The sequence below is a fragment of the Uloborus diversus genome, chromosome 7, assembly GCF_026930045.1.
Source record: "Uloborus diversus isolate 005 chromosome 7, Udiv.v.3.1, whole genome shotgun sequence".
NCBI classification, from domain to species: domain Eukaryota; kingdom Metazoa; phylum Arthropoda; class Arachnida; order Araneae; family Uloboridae; genus Uloborus; species Uloborus diversus.
The window spans coordinates 92,183,161-92,201,167 of record NC_072737.1 but is presented as its reverse complement, the minus strand read 5'-3'; the positions used below and the strand labels follow the sequence as shown (position 1 = coordinate 92,201,167).

Below are 18,007 nucleotides of genomic sequence, written 5' to 3'. Positions count from 1 at the left end.
AGTATGTTGTGGCCATCACGAAACTTTCTTCTATATTTTTCCTTTTTCTGATCCCTCCCCATGCTTGACAAGGAAGCAATATTCCTAACAAAAACAAAATTACACATGCAAAAACTTGACGACCATCCCAATGTCTGAATTATTGCAAAAGCAAAGCAAAGAGCGAAAATTGAAAGTTATATTTAAAGCCTTGCTTCAATTAATTACAAATATTTTATTTGTTAACAAACATAAGATGGCAACAGTTAAAAATTTTAAATCATTGAAATAATATTTCCGATCATTTCCATACAATTAAAATCACGAGAAATACGCAGACGACAATGTATTACGATTTATCTTTCTTATTGTTGCATTAATAAAGCTATTTTTATTCGCTAAAAAAATAATGATAATAAAAATAAATCAGCACCTCTTGGCGCGATTGGCGCCAAAATTGAACCAAAGCCTATTTACATATGGATTCACATATATACCAAATTTCAACCAGAACGTAGCATTACTTCTTGAGATAGGGCACTCACAATGGAAAAAAAGAACGCGCGATTGCGCTACCCCCTTTTTAGCTGTTGACACCAAAATAAAATCAGCTTTTATACCCACTAAGGACTAACTACATGCTGACAAATTTTTCTTTCATTCCGTTCATTATTTCTTGAGATACAGCAGTCACAATTGACAACAAAAAACGTTCTATAGCTCAACCCCCGTTTGAGTTATTGACACCAAAATTGAATCAGCACCTGTTCCTGTTACTGGCAACATATGGACCAAATTTTGTTTGATTCCGCCAGTTACTTCCTGAGGAATAGCAATCACGCGTAACTCAAAAAACGTCCCATTGCTCCATCCCCCTTGGATGAATTCGCGCCAAAAGGCAATGGGCACAAGTTCACATAGGGGCACATATGTGTACCAAATTTCGTTCGATTTCATGCGGTAGTTTTTGCTGTAGAGCGGCCACAAAAAACTGGTCACACACAGACGTGACACACACACACACACACACATACACACACACACACAGACAGACTGACATTTTCCAAAAATAGTCGAAATGGTCTCAGCACACCTCAAAACGTTCCAATCCGTCAAAATTCGAAATTCGAAAATTTGCACGAATCCAATACTTTCTTCTATATATTAGATATAGAAGAAAGTAAAAAAGAAAGAAGAAACAATGAAATATATTAACAGACGTTCAAAAGCTATTGTTGATACTGCATGATTTTCTACTAAATAATAACTTAGTAAGAAGTTAGATTATTGACTAATTTTTTTGACATTTTTTCAAAATGTACGAAGACTTTTGTGAGATCAAGTTTCTGGCACTTTTTGATTATTGATTTCTTAAAAATTAAGTTTTGTTGTGTTATTGAAAATTTTCATGTAGTTTTGTTGAAAATAGATCATAGATCTTATAACTAAATACTCATTCCAAAATATTAATTTTAACGAATGGATAATGGCGTATTTCATCGAAAATCGTAAGTGTACGAACACTTTTGGGAGCCACTGTATAAATTGCTTTTAAGCTTAGTGAATGACAGTAACTTTTGTTCTTATGTATGATACATTTCGTTTTGTTTTGTTTTGTTTTTAATTCTTTTGAAATTAATTTTTTAGGTTTTGTATATATTCTGATCTGTGTTGAAAGAAAGGATAAATCAAAAAGCATTACTACGCGTTAGAAATTAATGTAAATCACAAAGTAAGTTGTTCTCAAGCAGTAATTTACACGATAATGAGTTAGACACTCAGCAATTATTCTTTAGACTTTTACTAATTTTGTTTAAAGTATCAAAAAGCAGCATTTGACCGAAACTTCAACGCAATGGGGTTGTTTCCTTCAGTCAAAAGTAGTCACTGAAATTGATAGAATAAGCACAAAAAAAAAAAAAAAAAAAAAAACCATGGACCCAGAAAATACTTTCATTTTCCCAACAGTTAATTTTTAATTAGTTTTTTAAAATTTCCGATTTTCAAACAAGGCGTGGTCTTGATGATGTCACAAATGATGCTCTTTGGCGCATCTTTCTATCGAGTTTCCACGTTATGATAATCAAGAAGCGAATTAAAATTGCGCTCTACGCTTGCTATCAACCATATCGTTGCCAATACGCGTGAGTAAAGATAAGAATTAAACATTTGTCTGTGAATGGCAACAATGAATGGCATTTCATCATTTGTGATGTCATCGGCAGAAGCTTAAACAATAAAAGCGCACCGATTTAAGTAATTTTTAAAACTATTAAACTTAAACAAATTACTTAAAAAATGGTCAGATCCTATGTTTATATGCATGCTCTTTCAGAAAAAAAACCCTTTAAAATTGTAGAAACGATCCCATTGTGGCAAATCAAGAAATTGTCCAAAAAATTTCGAATTTTTTGTAATCGCTTTGCTCCACCACCTTTTTCGCAGTACCCATCATCGAAACTTAAAAAAAAAATAATAATAATTTGAATTTTGTCATCTTGAATTCAAATTATGTTTTTCGCAATCACGAGTGTGTGTTTGTATGTGTGTGTGTGTGGGGGGGGGGGTATGTGTATGTGTGTAGGCATGTGTGTTTGTGTCTGTGTGCAGTCATGAATGTGTGCGTAGTTGTGTGTATGAGTGTTTGTGTGCGTGGGGGTGGGGTATGTGTATGTGTGTGTGTGTGTAAGCATATGTGCTTGTGTCTGTGTGCAGGCATGAATGTGTGGGCAGTTGTGTGTATTTGTGTGAATGTGTACGTGTCTGTATGCATGTGTGTGTATGTGTTTGCGTATGTGTGTAGGGGTATGTGTGTGTATGGTGGTGTTTGTGTGTGTATGTGTTTGTGTGTGTATGTGTTTGTGTGTGTATGTGTTTGTGTGTATGTGTTTGTGTGTGTATGTGTTTGTGTGTGTATGTGTTTGTGTGTGTTGGTGCGTGTATGTATGCGTGTGTGTGTAGGATATGGACGCAACCTGGAGATGGTTTTCGCTAGAGGAGCAGCATCGTGAGGCCGGCCGACGCGACGGGTGGTGCTGGCAGAGGGTGGCGCCGCGCCGGTGGGAAAAATGATAGCACGCCAAAAACAGTCAAATGAAAGCAATCGTGATTGCTCAAAAAAAATACGATTCTTCTGGCCCACCCTATTTACAACGCAAACAAACTATAGCGGGCACTGCAGCCACCGTCTAATGGCAGATAAAAAAGGTAAAACAAACGCATGCCGTAGCGTAGAAAGTGCTAATAAGCCTAGTAATTTTTGTTTGTATGCATGATTTTTTTTTCTTTATTCTTTTTAAATTATTTTTTAAGTCTTGTGGATATTCCGGCCCACGTAGAAAGAAATAAGAATTCAAGAAGCATTGCAAAACGTCAGAAATCAATGCAAATTACGTAGTTCATAGTACTAGGCAACCATTTCCACGATATTGTATTCGATGTTTATCAATTCTTGATGGAACTACATTTTCATTGCGGCCTTAAGACTGACAAGAGTAACAAATAATGCTAGATAATTTAATTATATGACATTACGAATTATTATCAAAAGAAGAAAATGATACTTCTTTGCCTTGCTTGGCTAGCGCTAATTGTTTTGCATTTGTAGCTGAGTTATTTTTTTTTTTTTTTTTTCAAATTGCCGAATCGGTTGATTTTAAACTTTTCTGTTCTGTATGTTTCTAATTTCTGAATTATGATTTAATTCTCTCATACTATGCAAATCATCAATTAAATTATCACGGATACATGGTGGTAGTTTTCTTTTTAATTGATCTATCATTATTTGTTTTAGCCTATCGAATTCTGTAATCTTTCTACCATTTCATTCCACTCATGATTTATACATATAATAAAATAAGATGTTTGTGTGTGTGTGTGTGTGTGGCGCGCATCCCGAGAAAACGGTAAGGCCTAGAAAGATGAAATTTGGTATACAGGTGCAATTTTTGCTGAAGATGTGCACCTCGGGCTTCGATTTTTGATATTTTAATTAGAAAAAAAAGTTATTCAATGTTTTATGTGTTTTTTTGCACTTTTTACCTCACAGACCCCGAACCAATCGTACCACACAAATATTTTTTGCACTATAAAGTAGGAGATTTAATTTTAAATATGATGAATGAAAAAATTTTGAAGATAGAGCAATTTTTGTATTTTTTATAAATTTTTCAAAAAACCTTTAATTTGCATTTTTCCTGGGTTTTGTTTTTTTTTAAATATCATCCTGCGAGAAGTATCAAAGCCCCATTTCTAAAATTTAAGTTGGTAATAGTAAAACCATTTCGCCCTCTTCAGAAGAAAAAAGTTCTTAAAAATACGCAATAGTTTTTTTTAAAACAATTTTTTAATGCTGAACCCATTATGTCTTTACATGCATCGGTCGAAAAAAGCGTTCTTCAATCTTTTATGCCTCTGACGTCACTACTTGGATTTCGATTCGGTATTTACGATGGAATCTTAATCGCAAACAATGTTTATCTTTTGTTTTTACTATACAGCTTACTTCTACATTTTATGACGTGATGACCACGTGTTTTCCGGCAGAGCTAGCTTTTTTTTTCTTTCCTTTTTTTTTTGTTTTATTTAGGGATTGCATTTATTTCTTTTTCCGTTCCCCCCCCCCCCAAGCTGGAACGTTTTGCTGTATATATATATATATATATTACGTTACATTTCATAGTTATGCACAATTAATTCAATAATAACAGAGATTTTTTTTTCTTTATCAAACGCTACTTTTTGCACACTATGGGGAATTTTGAAGATAACTTTTTTTCTTTTTTTGCTCTACTTAAATAAAAAAAAAGGTGTTTTTTTTGAGTGATCTTTGTTTTTATTTGGAAATGGGCGGGGAGGTTAAAATAAATAGAGATGGATAAGAAAATTTAGAGATAGATCGTAAAGGTAGATAGCCGCCGAAGGCGGCAATCTTGGCATAAAAATGTGAATGGCACAACAAAAGATAGAGATATGTTGATTAATACTGCTGTCAAATTTATTTAAACAGCCGCCGAAGGTGGCAAACTTGAAGTAAAAATTTAAATGACAAGTTAGCCATTAACAGCTGCCGTAGGTGGCTGCTTGCATAGAAAGGCGAATGGCGTAATAAAGCGGACCGGCTGGTCGCCGCAGGCGGCTAGTGAAAAATAAAAATGGTTTAACTGAGATGTGAAATCTTGCAAGAGTTCTTTGCTCGCACAATACTAAAACTATCAACCTAAACCAAGTTTTCGTGAAACTCTTCTGCTGAGAATGAAAGCAATAAAGTAAAGTTGGCGCACTATTTTGGCGATGAAAATTCTCGGCTTTTGTTTTGCTAGTTCAAATTTCTTTCTCGGTTAAACATTTTTCATTTCGTTCTACGATAATATATTCAAGAAAATATTTTGCATGCTGTCCATTCCAACTAAATGCTGCAGTAAAATAAGGTTAGTTAAATTAATTATTTTTAAACTAGGCGTATATGAAAGCACGAATTCTTCTGCTAATGTTATTAAATCCTTCTTTCGAGCTTAAGAAAAAAAACCGTATTCTTACAAATTCACACAAAACAATAAAAAATGTTACCTGGTATAACGTTATCCTCTTAAAAAAAAAAAAAGCTTCGAACAGACGAGCATATTTGTTGTTAATTTCATGCAAATGCAAAGTTTGTTAATCCAGAGTTTTCTTTTGTTTACGCTTTCGCCATTTAAGACAATCAACTCACTTTTTAGAGGAAAATGATGAAAACTAACATTATTTTGAGAAGCTCGAGAATACCATTACGGGACGAAACAATTTCTGTTGCTGAAAGCAATCTAAGACACATCGTATGCGTTAATAAATACTCGTAACAAACTGCCTATGTTTACCAACAGACACACGTGGAACGCAATGTTTTATCTTTTTCTTTAATTTTGTTAATCAATGCAAGGGAGCGAATTCGAGCGATTTGTTACGCTTATTATCAAATTCATTATCATTCATTTGTATAATAATATTGAAATGTAAAAAGGTTAAATAAACAATACTTTTGCAACAGAAATTGAGAAATAGTAGCTGGAATTCTGTTTTGATTCTCTAAATTTAGAGTTTTGAATTTGTTTTGTAAAACAAGTGCTTTCGTAAGGTTTATGCTTGTTTGGCATGTAAAAATATTGTTTTCAATTCAGATTTATAATTAATTTTTTGGTATTTAAGGCAAGGCTAAAAAATTTAGGTAAAATTATGAAAGATGTGTTTAGGTTTGTTTATTGTTATACCTTATTTCAGCATTAAATGAACAGTTCATTTCTGCTTATTCTCTTCCTGTAATTATCCAGAACCCCCCCCCCTCTCAAGAAGAGATTTTTCTCTCCACTTAAACTACAGGACAGAATTTGAATAACTGCAAATAGCTCCAATTTTGGAAGGGATTGGTAGCAACTGTTATCTTAGTCCACTTCTGACTGTTAATGCACCTGTTCTGTTTCTGACTGAGTTCTGGAAGCATTTTTCAGGATGTTAGAACATAAGTCGTGTTCATCCATCCATGATATGGGGTAATGAATAGAATAACACTCTATATGAAATAATCTGAACAAAAAATTCAATTTATTTCAATCAAGGGAGTTTTTTTTCATAAAAATTCACTTCACGAATAGTATAAGAGAAAATAAGTTACAAGCACTAGTATATTTTGCCCTGTCGAATCGAAACTCCCTGATTGAGTAGATGGGAGTAAAGCCTATAACAAAATTTATTTTCTTTATGTTTATAAGTGACTGAAAACTTTGATTAAACTAATGTTTTGCCCATAATTATTAATTTTAGGAAATAATAAAATAATAATTGGAGTAAGGAATTTTTAAAAATTTGGTAATAATAACCACATTTTGAACATCTAAATATTTTGACTTTACGTTGCATTTCAGAAAACACAAAGATTAATCTTTGCCTATTTTGTTACTTAAGTAGTTATTTATAATAATGTTTTGACCCAAAATCTATAAAACCTACAAATCCTGTTTCGGTACCCTGAAAATTATTTTGATTGCCTGGTTGAGAAAAATGTCTTCGTTTCCTCTTTTTTTTCTCGTGTAAAAATGTTGGAAACTCTGTGTTTGAAATCAAGTTTACAGATGTAACAACACCAAAAAATAAATTGAACATTAGACTTTGGTTGTAATCTTTATGTGGTAATGACCTGAAGACTTAGTATGGAATGAATGAGTTTTCTTCATGCTAAGTTGTATTTAAAATCTCTCTCAAAATTAAATGTAAACATTGCTTTTCCACGAAAATTGAAAAGAAGTACAAGTCCTCTAATGGTGCTGTGAATGATTTTTTTCTTTGTAATATTATTTTGATGTGAAAATAGTGTTCAAAATTTAAGTAATGGATGTATGATGCAGAGAAATAAATAAATAACTATAGATACATTTGTTTCTTATTCATATGAGTTGAAAATAAGTAATGTTTAAAATTACACCCTACATCAAATTAATCATTTTAAATTTTATTCAAATTAATATTTTAATCATGAGTGCCTACTGAACCACTAAAATATTTAGAGATTCTGGGTATTTTTTCTTTTTTTTGGGGGGGGGGGGGGGGTTACCTCGTTTTAACCATCTACCTATTTCTAGTATTAAGCTTTCAAATTTTCCTTTTCATATTTATCTTTCAAATTTTTAATTTAATGTTTAACTTAATCACATTTAAATCAGAAAATTGTACAGGGTAAACTTAAACATGCAATTTTTTTAATAGCAAACCATTTTATTGGTAATATTGCTTTTTAGATGGTTACAGGAAATATTTTTAGATTTAAAACTCTTTATAACGCTTGCCTTTCCGAAACAAAAACAAGCAATTTCTAATGTGCATTATCTGTCGTTCATTTATTTATTTTCATTTTCTTACCTTTTTTTTATCTCTTCATTTATTTTGCATCAATTAAATGCTAATACATAGAGGTGAGAATTCACAGGCTGCGAACCCCCCCCCCCCACAAAAAAAAAATAAATAAAAATTATCACAAGAAAAATGTTGGCAGATTTAAATGGATATATTTTTGCTGAAATTAAAAAATAATAAATTAATCCTTAGTTTTAACTGTAAAAGGCATGTGACAGCAAAGTTGCACTTTTTAAAGATTAGCCCAATAGTGACTGAAGTTTTTAATTAAACTAATGTTTTGTTAACAGTTATGGGAAACGACACTTTGAAGTGAGAATTTTTAAACATTTTGTAATAATAAACACATTTTGTACATCAACTTTTTTGAAGTTACGTTTTATTTCAGAAAACACTAAGACTGTTTTGCTACATAAATGTAATAGTCACGAACATTTAATTTTAAATCCTGCCTTGGTACTCTGGTTTTGATTGCTTCATTAAAAAAATGCATTTTTTTTCGGATGAAAATGCTGGAAATTATGTGTTTTAAATAAAGTTTATAGATATAATAACACCAAAAAATAAATTGAACAACAGAGATCTATGGTGTTTACAACAACAACAAGATTACAACAATAAGATCATGCTATTGATCTGAAGACTTAGCATGAAATAAATGAGTTTTCCTCATGCTAAATTGTTTTTAATTTTTAGTTTTTGCTTTCTCATAAAAATTCAAAATAAGTACAAGTCCTTTTTTGGTGCTCTGAATTGTTTTAATTTTGTTTCATTAAAAAAATGTCTACTACCTAACTACCTTTCTTTCTAGTATTGTTTAGGTATAAAAATGTTGTTGAAACTTTTAAGCAATAGTGTACTTTCAAGAAATAAATATAAAACAATGGAGATATCTGTTTCTTATGCATATACGAATGTTGAAAAAATATAATGTGTCAAAATACATGTGTCCCCCCCCCCCTTAACTTCCCAATTTATTTCCCAATATTTCTATCTGCATCTAGTTAATTAATATAATTTCAGTTTTCAACTTTATACAAATTAATCTTTTAACTAGGTGTGCCCACTAAACCATTGAAATATTCGGAGGTTCTTAATCTCTTTTTTGGAGTGGGGGGGGGGGGGAGCGAGATAGGATCCCCGCAGCGTGGGGTGGCCCACATCTTAAAGAGTCCAACAGCCTATGAAATTGAAGAAAAAAAATTGAAAAAAAAACCTAGCACTAAGACTTATTTAACATTACAAACATACACTGATCACCTCTGGGGAGGGGCCATACAGATTTTGTTGCAGGGAGGCCCAAAATGTGTAGATCCAGGCCTGGATAGGGTACCTTGTTTTAAGCTTTTTACATATGTCTAGTGTTACTCTTTCAAACTTTCCTTTGCATATACATGGGTGCCATACCCCTAACAGCACCCCCCCCCCGTAGGTGGCCATCCCAGGCATATATTTCCCTTCGGAATTTTTAAGCTAATGCTAAACCTCGTTCCATTTAAATCAGAAAATTGTATTTTTTCCCTTTATAGAAAAAAAAATTCAATAAGTAATGCTTTTGATGTCAATATAAGAAATATTTCTAAGTTCAAAAATATTTATAAAGCTTAATTTAATATAGCAAAAACAAGCAATTTTTTTATGTTCGTTATTTGTTGCCAATTTATTTATTTTCATTTTCTTAATCAGTTTTTATTCCTTCATTCATTTTGAAACAATTAAAACTAATATAATTTTCATTGTCTCGGAATCTTTTGATTAAATTAAAATTAATAGTATTAAAGAGAATAAGGTTTAAGAGAAAAAATCTGCTTTTAATTCTGCTAACACAGGGCCATTTTGTCTTTTTTTAATGTTTGAATCTAAATCGAGCGTTTCATTTTTTGACAGCATGCATTTTCGAATCAGCGTGATTATATCCTTCAGAACCACTGATCTCGTTTCAGCCACTCTTCCCGCTCCCACTTGTGACTATTTTTTATAAAGGAAAAGCGAAAGCGAACAAAGAGCAAATCTTGCAGCTCGGCGGCAACCCTATTTTCCCCTAGAAATCGGTTGCGCTTTCCGAACGTAGCTGTTGTTGCAATGACGTAACGTGAACAGCGAAATGCTCATTTTATGACTCCAGTCAGAATTACACTCTACATTTATATGCTTATTTTGAAACTTCTCAACTCTACTGGTTTTAATATTTGGTGTCTCAAATTTTAAAATTGTCTTTAATATGTATTTTAAATATCTTCGGGCTTTACATTTTTATTTATTTATTTCCCATTTAAATACGTAAATACAGTTTTGCTATGTTTAAATAATAATTAATTTACTCGTGTTCAAGTATGCATCCATCAGAGAAAGAAGTGCGATTTGCGTGGAAACTTGTGGCTCAGTTTGTTAGTTGGGATTTCTGTCGATATGTTTGTCAACAAAGCAATAACGATGAACCTGAAACTGATGTCTTGACTTTTCTACGAAGTAAGTGAATAGCATTCAATCGACGCGGTCACGTTCTGTATTAGCTAAAAATAAAATTGGAAATTTATATTTTTGTAGTTCCTTTGAATTCATTGTTGATCCCTTTTGGTGGTTCTTTGATGATCAATAAGTAATTGCATAAAAAAATTTCCCAAAGTCGTTACAGGATTTGTGCGATGCTTATAGTGATGTGGATCGGGTAAATACCCAGTGGGTAGGTAAATATTTTTTGGGTATTTACCCGGGTATTTACCCAAGGCCTGGGTAAATACCCAAAAACTGGATATTTTACAAAAAAATGCAAAAAGTGAGTCTGAAATTTTTTTTAAAATCTAAATATGAAATAATTGGTAAAACTGATACATACATTATGTATCACACAGTTTATAATATTTTTTATTGGAAGACTTGATGAAATTATGAAAGAAACATATCGTAAACCAAAAAAGAATCTTTCTTTTCAATGTCATAATTGGAGCAATTCAATGATGAACTTCAGGATTTCAAAATCACAATCTAGGTTAGTCATATCCAAAGTGAAAAAAAAAAAAAGGAAGCATGAGGGATGCTTGGAAGAATTTACTGAGAAGTTATTAAGACTATGATGTTATTTATTTATTTATATTATTGCTGTTTAAGTGATAATGTGGCAAATATAGAAACAGTTTTCACATTAATAAGCAAAAATAAAAATCAAAATATTGTTTTCCATTGCCTTGCTCATTTGCATTTGCTCCCCGATACTTCATGATGAAAATTTATTTGAACTATTTTTAATACACGCAATTAGTGATGTAGGGTGGGAAGGTATATATTTTTTTGGGTATTTCCTCTCAAGGTAAATCCCCTAGTAATTGCACATTTTGCCAAAAAAAAAAAAAAAAAATTAGGTGGTATCCAAAGATGATGATTTTCTTTTTAAAACATAAACTGTAAAATGAAAGATTAAAAATATAAAAATTATTATATTATAATTTTTTTTTAATTAAAGGTGTAATGAAATCTTATTAAAAAAAACTGTCGGAATTTGGAATGAACTATTCTAAAACTTATATAGGATGGCAGGATAATTTATTTTTGTAAGGGGTAAAGCAAAGGGATTTAAGTTTAATTTTGTCACATGGGGTGGCGCTAGCGCAACTTATCATCTTCGATTTTTCATAATATCATGCTACTAGTAAGCTTTGGCTTTGATTTGTGATCAGTTTGTCCAAAGCCTCCTAAATACTAAATGCCTATCACGTTTGCTTTAAAAGTGATCCTAAGCCGGTACACAGACAACGCTACCTGACGGCAATACATGAATGGTGTTGGTATGACGATGGATCCAAACAATTCAAATCAAATTGTTAATTGGTTAATTTTAAAATTTAAATTCAGAAGTTAACCAATTGTTTTCTCCGCTTTTAATTTCTAATGCTTTCGACCTTCGATAGTTGGCAGTAGCCAGAAGACCGAAATTATGCTTTCTGGGATCATTTTGCTCTATGTTAAAAGAGAGAATGCGATAGGCATTTAGTACTTAGGAGGCATTACTTTGTCACTCACTTTGTATTTGTACTGGTAAAACTTTAAATTTTGCTTTAAAAAGTGAAAAACAAAAAAGAAAGATGGGGATATTGATTAGGCATATCCAACGCATTTAATGTGAATATCATATTAGATTTCTAAGTTGTTTCACACAATAATTCTTAAAATATGTGATCAAAATATAATTTTTGGGCAAAAATTTATTGTTTTGTATATGGTTGGTTATACATATACATAGTGGAATACAGACAGAAAAGTATTTTAGTTGAATATAACTTTTTTAAATAAATACCCGGGTAAATACCCATTTTGGGTATTTACCCGGGTATATACCCTGGGTATTTACCCCTAAAAATAAATACCCAGGTATTTTACATCACTAGATGCTTACAAAGTGCTTAATTTTCGTTTCTTAGGGTAGGGGGGAGGTGGAGCATTGTCGAAGTTTTTTAACAGTAGAATTCGGTGTTCTTCGAAAACGGCTGGGGTCATTTTGATCCTCTGAGATTAAATCTGCACAATTCCCTGCTTACTGTTTTTTTCTTTTGTGTGTGTGTGAAAATTAGTTAAAAATTATATTTATAAAAAATACAGTTCATGTAAGAATATAGAGATTTTAATTATATGTAATGAAGTATTTAAAAATAGTTTAAAATGCCCTTGAAATAAAAAAAAAACAACAGTTGCATTTCTGAAGGCAGCAGCTAATGCTCTCTTTTGTGTACAAAGACATTATGAATAACTTCAAATTCTTGCAGTGATATGTTCCAAGAGGCATTTTTGAGTTTTTACTCTGTTTCAGCACCAGTAAATATATCTTGATTTTTTTTTAAAGGTTACAAAATGATGCCTTCCCAAGCTTCTAGGTCTTTTTTCTTAACCCTATTGTTCGGTTTTAAAAAAATACAATTTTTTAAAAACCTTTTTAAAATTGCACAGCACACATGTATTCATTGTGAGTAATAAACTTCTTTCTGAAAAAATTTACAGAAAGAGTTCTTGGAAATTTTTATTTGGATTTGATAGAAGAAGAATTTATCTAACAGAAAACTCAAAAAATAAGTAAATTTTAATAATAACAAAAAAATTATAGTACTTTTAGTTGCGCGGGGTAAAATGGGTAGGTATAGCCAATGTTTTCGAGTTTGAGACATTAAATGCATGAAGATTAACAAGCTTAAATTATCTTTGCAAGACAGCTGTTAGATATTGTTCATGTTTTAAACTAAAAGTATGTTTTGTAAAAGTTTTATTAATAAGTACCCTGTATTTATTTGTTCCATTTATTATTTTAACTACTATAACTTATGCCAATTAGTACTTAAAGGTATTATATTTTTTGATTATTATTGATAGTTTATGATTACTGTAGGTTGGTAATTTACTGTAGCTTTACTATTATATACATTTACATTATAAGACATATTAAGTATTGATAGCAAATATGTTCTTTTTAATTTCCTTTTAAAACCAACCATGCCCAGAACATAATCTGCGTACAACCTTCAACCTCACACACAATCACAACAGAATCCTTATGCCTCATTGCAAAGTTGTACTGAAAAAACTAAATTCTCCTGCTGTACCTCTAGCATAAATGTGTACCTCTTTGTCCGCAGCCATTTTCAAGCACTGAAAAGGCTATGAAAAATTTACAAAAGAAATGCAAGAGTGGGAAACACAGGTGGGAGAAGTTTTTACTACACAGCAAGTGGCTGCAAGATTGTATACAAAACAGGCAAGAAACACAAAAAAAGAATAAGAAAAATAAATGTACAATTAATATAAAAAGGACATTAACAATAATTGATAAAACAGTCAATGAAGTAGACGTGAAAACAAGAGGTTCTCCCAGTAGTTAAACCCAGCCATTAGCGAATGGATCGTTGTTGAATTTGTGGAAGAAGTCGATTCACTACGAGTAATTCATAGGTTTAATCATTGAAATCTTAGCTAAAGCTAAATAATATACTGAGAAGTTTGCTACAAAATCATCTGCCAGATTATCTTCTATGCTCCGCAAGAAAGATGACATTAATTATATGCAGGCATCACAAGTTATAAAAATACTACTTCAACCAAATCACAAGTCTTTGCTAATACACTTCTTGTTCATAAATTTAGTTCAGTAAACATTTTTTGTGGTTGTTTTGGATTAAAGTTTTATCCTCCAATTCAATTAAACTCAATTTTCTTTTATTTTCTCCATTAGTATCAGTGTAGTTCAACTTTAAACAGTATATACCCATTTTACCCCGAAGTGCGGGATAAAATGGGTATACCCCTTTACACTAAATTTAAAGCAAAAAGTAAACACAAACTATGTTCAAATTAGACCTAAGATACACAATGTATAGAATATTGAACAAAAGCATGATTATATTTCATGGTATTTCTGCTATGGGCAGACCCCAAAGAGTTCCTATTTTTCCTACTTTTTAGAGCTCTGCTCCTTATTTTCCTACTTTTTCCTTTTTTTTCCTACTTTTTCTTTCTTTAGTATAGCACTTCTAATTGTGCATTGATTCTTAATTTTACAATGCCGCGCCGATAATTTTCTGCATGTTTTGATTTTGAAAAGTAAAAGGAACAAAGGGATCCTTAGCTTTTAATTGAATGACTATAATAATTTCTGGAAGGAATGCTACGGCGTTTGTGTGTTTAAAAGTTAAATTTTCGTAAGTGACTTTTTTTGACATCCGATGTTTATGATCGATTTTTCTTTTTATCGCCCTGACTTCAGTCCTACTGTATTAATGAAACTAAAAAAAAAGATACTGGCACATTCTGATGCAATTATATATTATTTACCCATCAATTAGAAGCTTTAATTAAAGTAAACGGCCGACTGTTCAAAAAATGCGGGAAAAAACAAATTTCCTATTCGCCAATTTTTTGTATGATTACAAGTGAAATTGAGCTCTATTTAAACAGAAAGGCAATGTAAAACCTTAAAAGGACATAAGGAAGCAAAAAATAAAAACTTGTATACTGTACATATTTTATTGATGTTAGTACAACATAAAAGCGACATCTAACAGAAATTCGCAAAAAACGGACCACTTCAAAAATAATCACGGAAACTTTTTACGTACATAAATATGATTATTGTTCATTCTAAATCGTAAACATGATTATAAAATTTCATTTTCTTTCCTTGCAAAGAGTGTATTTGCAAAAAAAAAAAAGCAGCAAAACCTGGATGGGCAAAGTGTTTCCGATTTTTGGAGAAGAATCGGAAATTAATTTAAATGCAATCTTTTGTTTTTATTTCTTCACATTTTTTAAAGTTGGGGGATAGAGCTACAAACTGATATGCTTTTTTTTTCTTTTTAATGGGTATTTTCTACTCTGATATATCATCCATATCGAAGAGTTGCTCATCATTTTTATGTGCTGTGTTTCTTTCAATGTGACATTTCTGAGCATTTAAAATTTTTTTGACAGACTCTTACTCTTTTCGGGGTGCGGCAATTATGCCGATGCGGCGTATCTACTGTAAGTTATTGTACTTATTGCGCCTGATCAAAGGGAGGGAGGGAGAAAGAGATATATGCAGGCATTGGATGCCATGTGCTTCCCCCCCTCACTCTCAATTTCGTGAACAATTTCCGAATGAATATTTTTATTGTATGGTGAGGATTGAGATAAACTATTTGCCTTCCCTTTTATGCACATAGAAACATTATTAACTGATCATTTGTCTTTGATGAAAATGTTATGTTTACCATGCATGGATGTTTCCTTTTATTTTCGTGACAAAAAATGTTGGAACAAGGAGGTAAAAATCATCAAACCATTAAAACAATATTCGTTTTTATTGCTTGATTAAAATTAGAGCTGACTCATCACTTTGATTACCTCCCCCGAAGTCTCCCCCCCCCCCGGAGGTTGCTAGCGAAGGATGTGAAGGATGTATCGGATGTATACTGAATGCAAATTTTATCTGCAAACAAAAAAAAAAAAAAAACGCACAAACATGTATAGCTAAGCATTAATTTTCCAAAGCCAGGGAGGGGAGAAATTGACCCCCATAAATGACGTGCCTGAAACAAAAATGTATGTTGAATGCTAAAAATACATAACATAGTACAAACCCTTTAGTTGACTTATTTCGTTATTTATTTAGTTTAATTATTTTGTTATAAATTTTATGTCCCATATTTAAGAACACATTTATTTTAGTTCTGAATTTTCAGTCTTTTCCTTTTTTTTTTTTTTCAAATTCAAACATCTGCCTCTGATTATGCAAGAATGCATGTCAACTGCTGATTATTTTTGACTAAAACTAATTTAATATTTGCTTTGCTTTTGTATCATAGTTTATGATAACAGGAGCTGAAAGTGATAGTATTTTTAAATGATAACTGGATGCTCTTGAAGGAATGTTTTCGTTTTTGACAAAACAAATCTGAAAGAAAAATGGTTTTATTGAACCAAAATAGGAGTTTTTATTATTATTATTATTTATTTATTTATTTATTATTTTTTTGCGATCGCTATATTGCATTTTATTCTTTCACACTTAAAAATTTAATTACTGTATTGGTGAAAGGTGTTTCTTTGTTTCGATTTTATTTTCATATTTTTGTAATTACTATCTTTGTTTCCACTAGTTTATTTTCCATGCTAATGATTGTCAGTTGTCTTGACGTGCGTGTAGTCCTATCTTTTCCTATTTTTTCCTACTTTTTTTAAGCGATTTTTTTCCTACTTTTTTATTTTTTGATTCCTTATTTCCTACTTTTTACCCTCAAAAAACCACTTCGGGGTCTGTATGGGTCATTGAAATTAAAAAAGCTATTTTTATATACCCATTTTACCCCGGGTGACCCTATCTTTTTTTTTTTTGTATCGTCAAAAGTGAGTACACTCGAGCCATATACTTGTTCTGTACTGTATGCCATTACATTGGGGGGATGGGAAAATATTATCAATGTTCATTATTTTTAATGAAAGACTATTTCTTAGCTTTCATATCTGTCATAATCCATGTGTTTTGCTTCTGGTTTTTGATTGTAATCAGAAACGATGACAAATAATGCTAGTAATTATAAAGTTAAAATACTTTCTCTTTTCAATTGTTGCAAAAACAATGAAGAAATCAATAAATAAATTGTCAATAAATTTAATAAATTAATTTGAAGGGTGAACTTAAGCAAGAATATATTTGTAGGCGGTTTAAAAATTTTTTTTTTTCATTAAAATTTCAAAATTGCTTTTTACTTGTAACAGGGGAGGCGAAAAAATAGGACGCAACAGGGGACGTGAGGTCTCAGAGATCGCTCTATTTACTTTTTTTTTAAATCGTGTAATTAAGATACGTTCCTCTAATTTTTCTTAGATGTTCATTGAACTTTTATTAGGATGGGGAAAAAATACTTTTGAATTAGAGGATATACCTTTTCTGAGAAAATTTTGCTAGAGTCTTAAGATTGTTGGAGAAAATCATATGCTGCAGTAAACTGCTTTAACTATCTACTCATAATAAAAAGGAATCTATTATTTATTAATGATTTTGTTTTGGTTCTTTAATGTGTACAAAACATTTTAGTACCAGAAAATTGATTATATCATAGAAGTGTAGACTGGTATTTTTCTTAAGTAGCCAGTGGCTACTAACACCAAACACTTTGGTAGCCACTTCAAATTTTTGGTAGCCAAACACACACACGTTTCTCTCTCTATGTAATTTATATACATAACGGTTAAAAATCTTTACCCTACCTAATAAAAATGAGTACCAGTCATTATTTTCTTTTTCTCATTGAAGAAATTAGAGTATGATTTGGATTGAAATATGTTGCCAATATCAAATGCTAATTAAAATTTCAGTTTACAGATCCATTCAATATAAAACATGATATATTAGTGCAGTATACAAAGTTTAAAGCTACTTAGTAATCTTTTTGGAAAATATTCTGCAGTAATTCGTAAGGGCAGAAAAAGCTCTTCTGCCCTTATATAGAAGTTTGGTAAGACCTCATTTGGAGTATGCTGTTCAGTTTTGGTCTCCTTATCTTAAGAAAGATATTAATGTATTGGAAAGGGTTCAAAGGCGGAATATATTGAATAGATCTGTAAGCTAAAATTTTAATTAGCATTTGATATTAGCAATATATTTCAATCCAAATCATACTCTAATTTC

At 31.4% G+C, this 18,007-nt stretch overlaps 1 protein-coding gene across 1 annotated transcript in view; it reads left to right on the top strand.

Moving 5' to 3' along the window:
* Positions 1-10,104: 10,104 nt before the first annotated feature.
* LOC129225836 (uncharacterized) overlaps positions 10,105-18,007 on the top strand; it is an 86,010-nt gene continuing 78,107 nt past the window's right edge. The window contains exon 1 of the mRNA XM_054860355.1: positions 10,105-10,329. Coding sequence (XP_054716330.1) covers positions 10,194-10,329 — 136 coding nt within the window. The 5' untranslated portion in view covers positions 10,105-10,193. The remainder of the gene's footprint in view (positions 10,330-18,007) is intronic.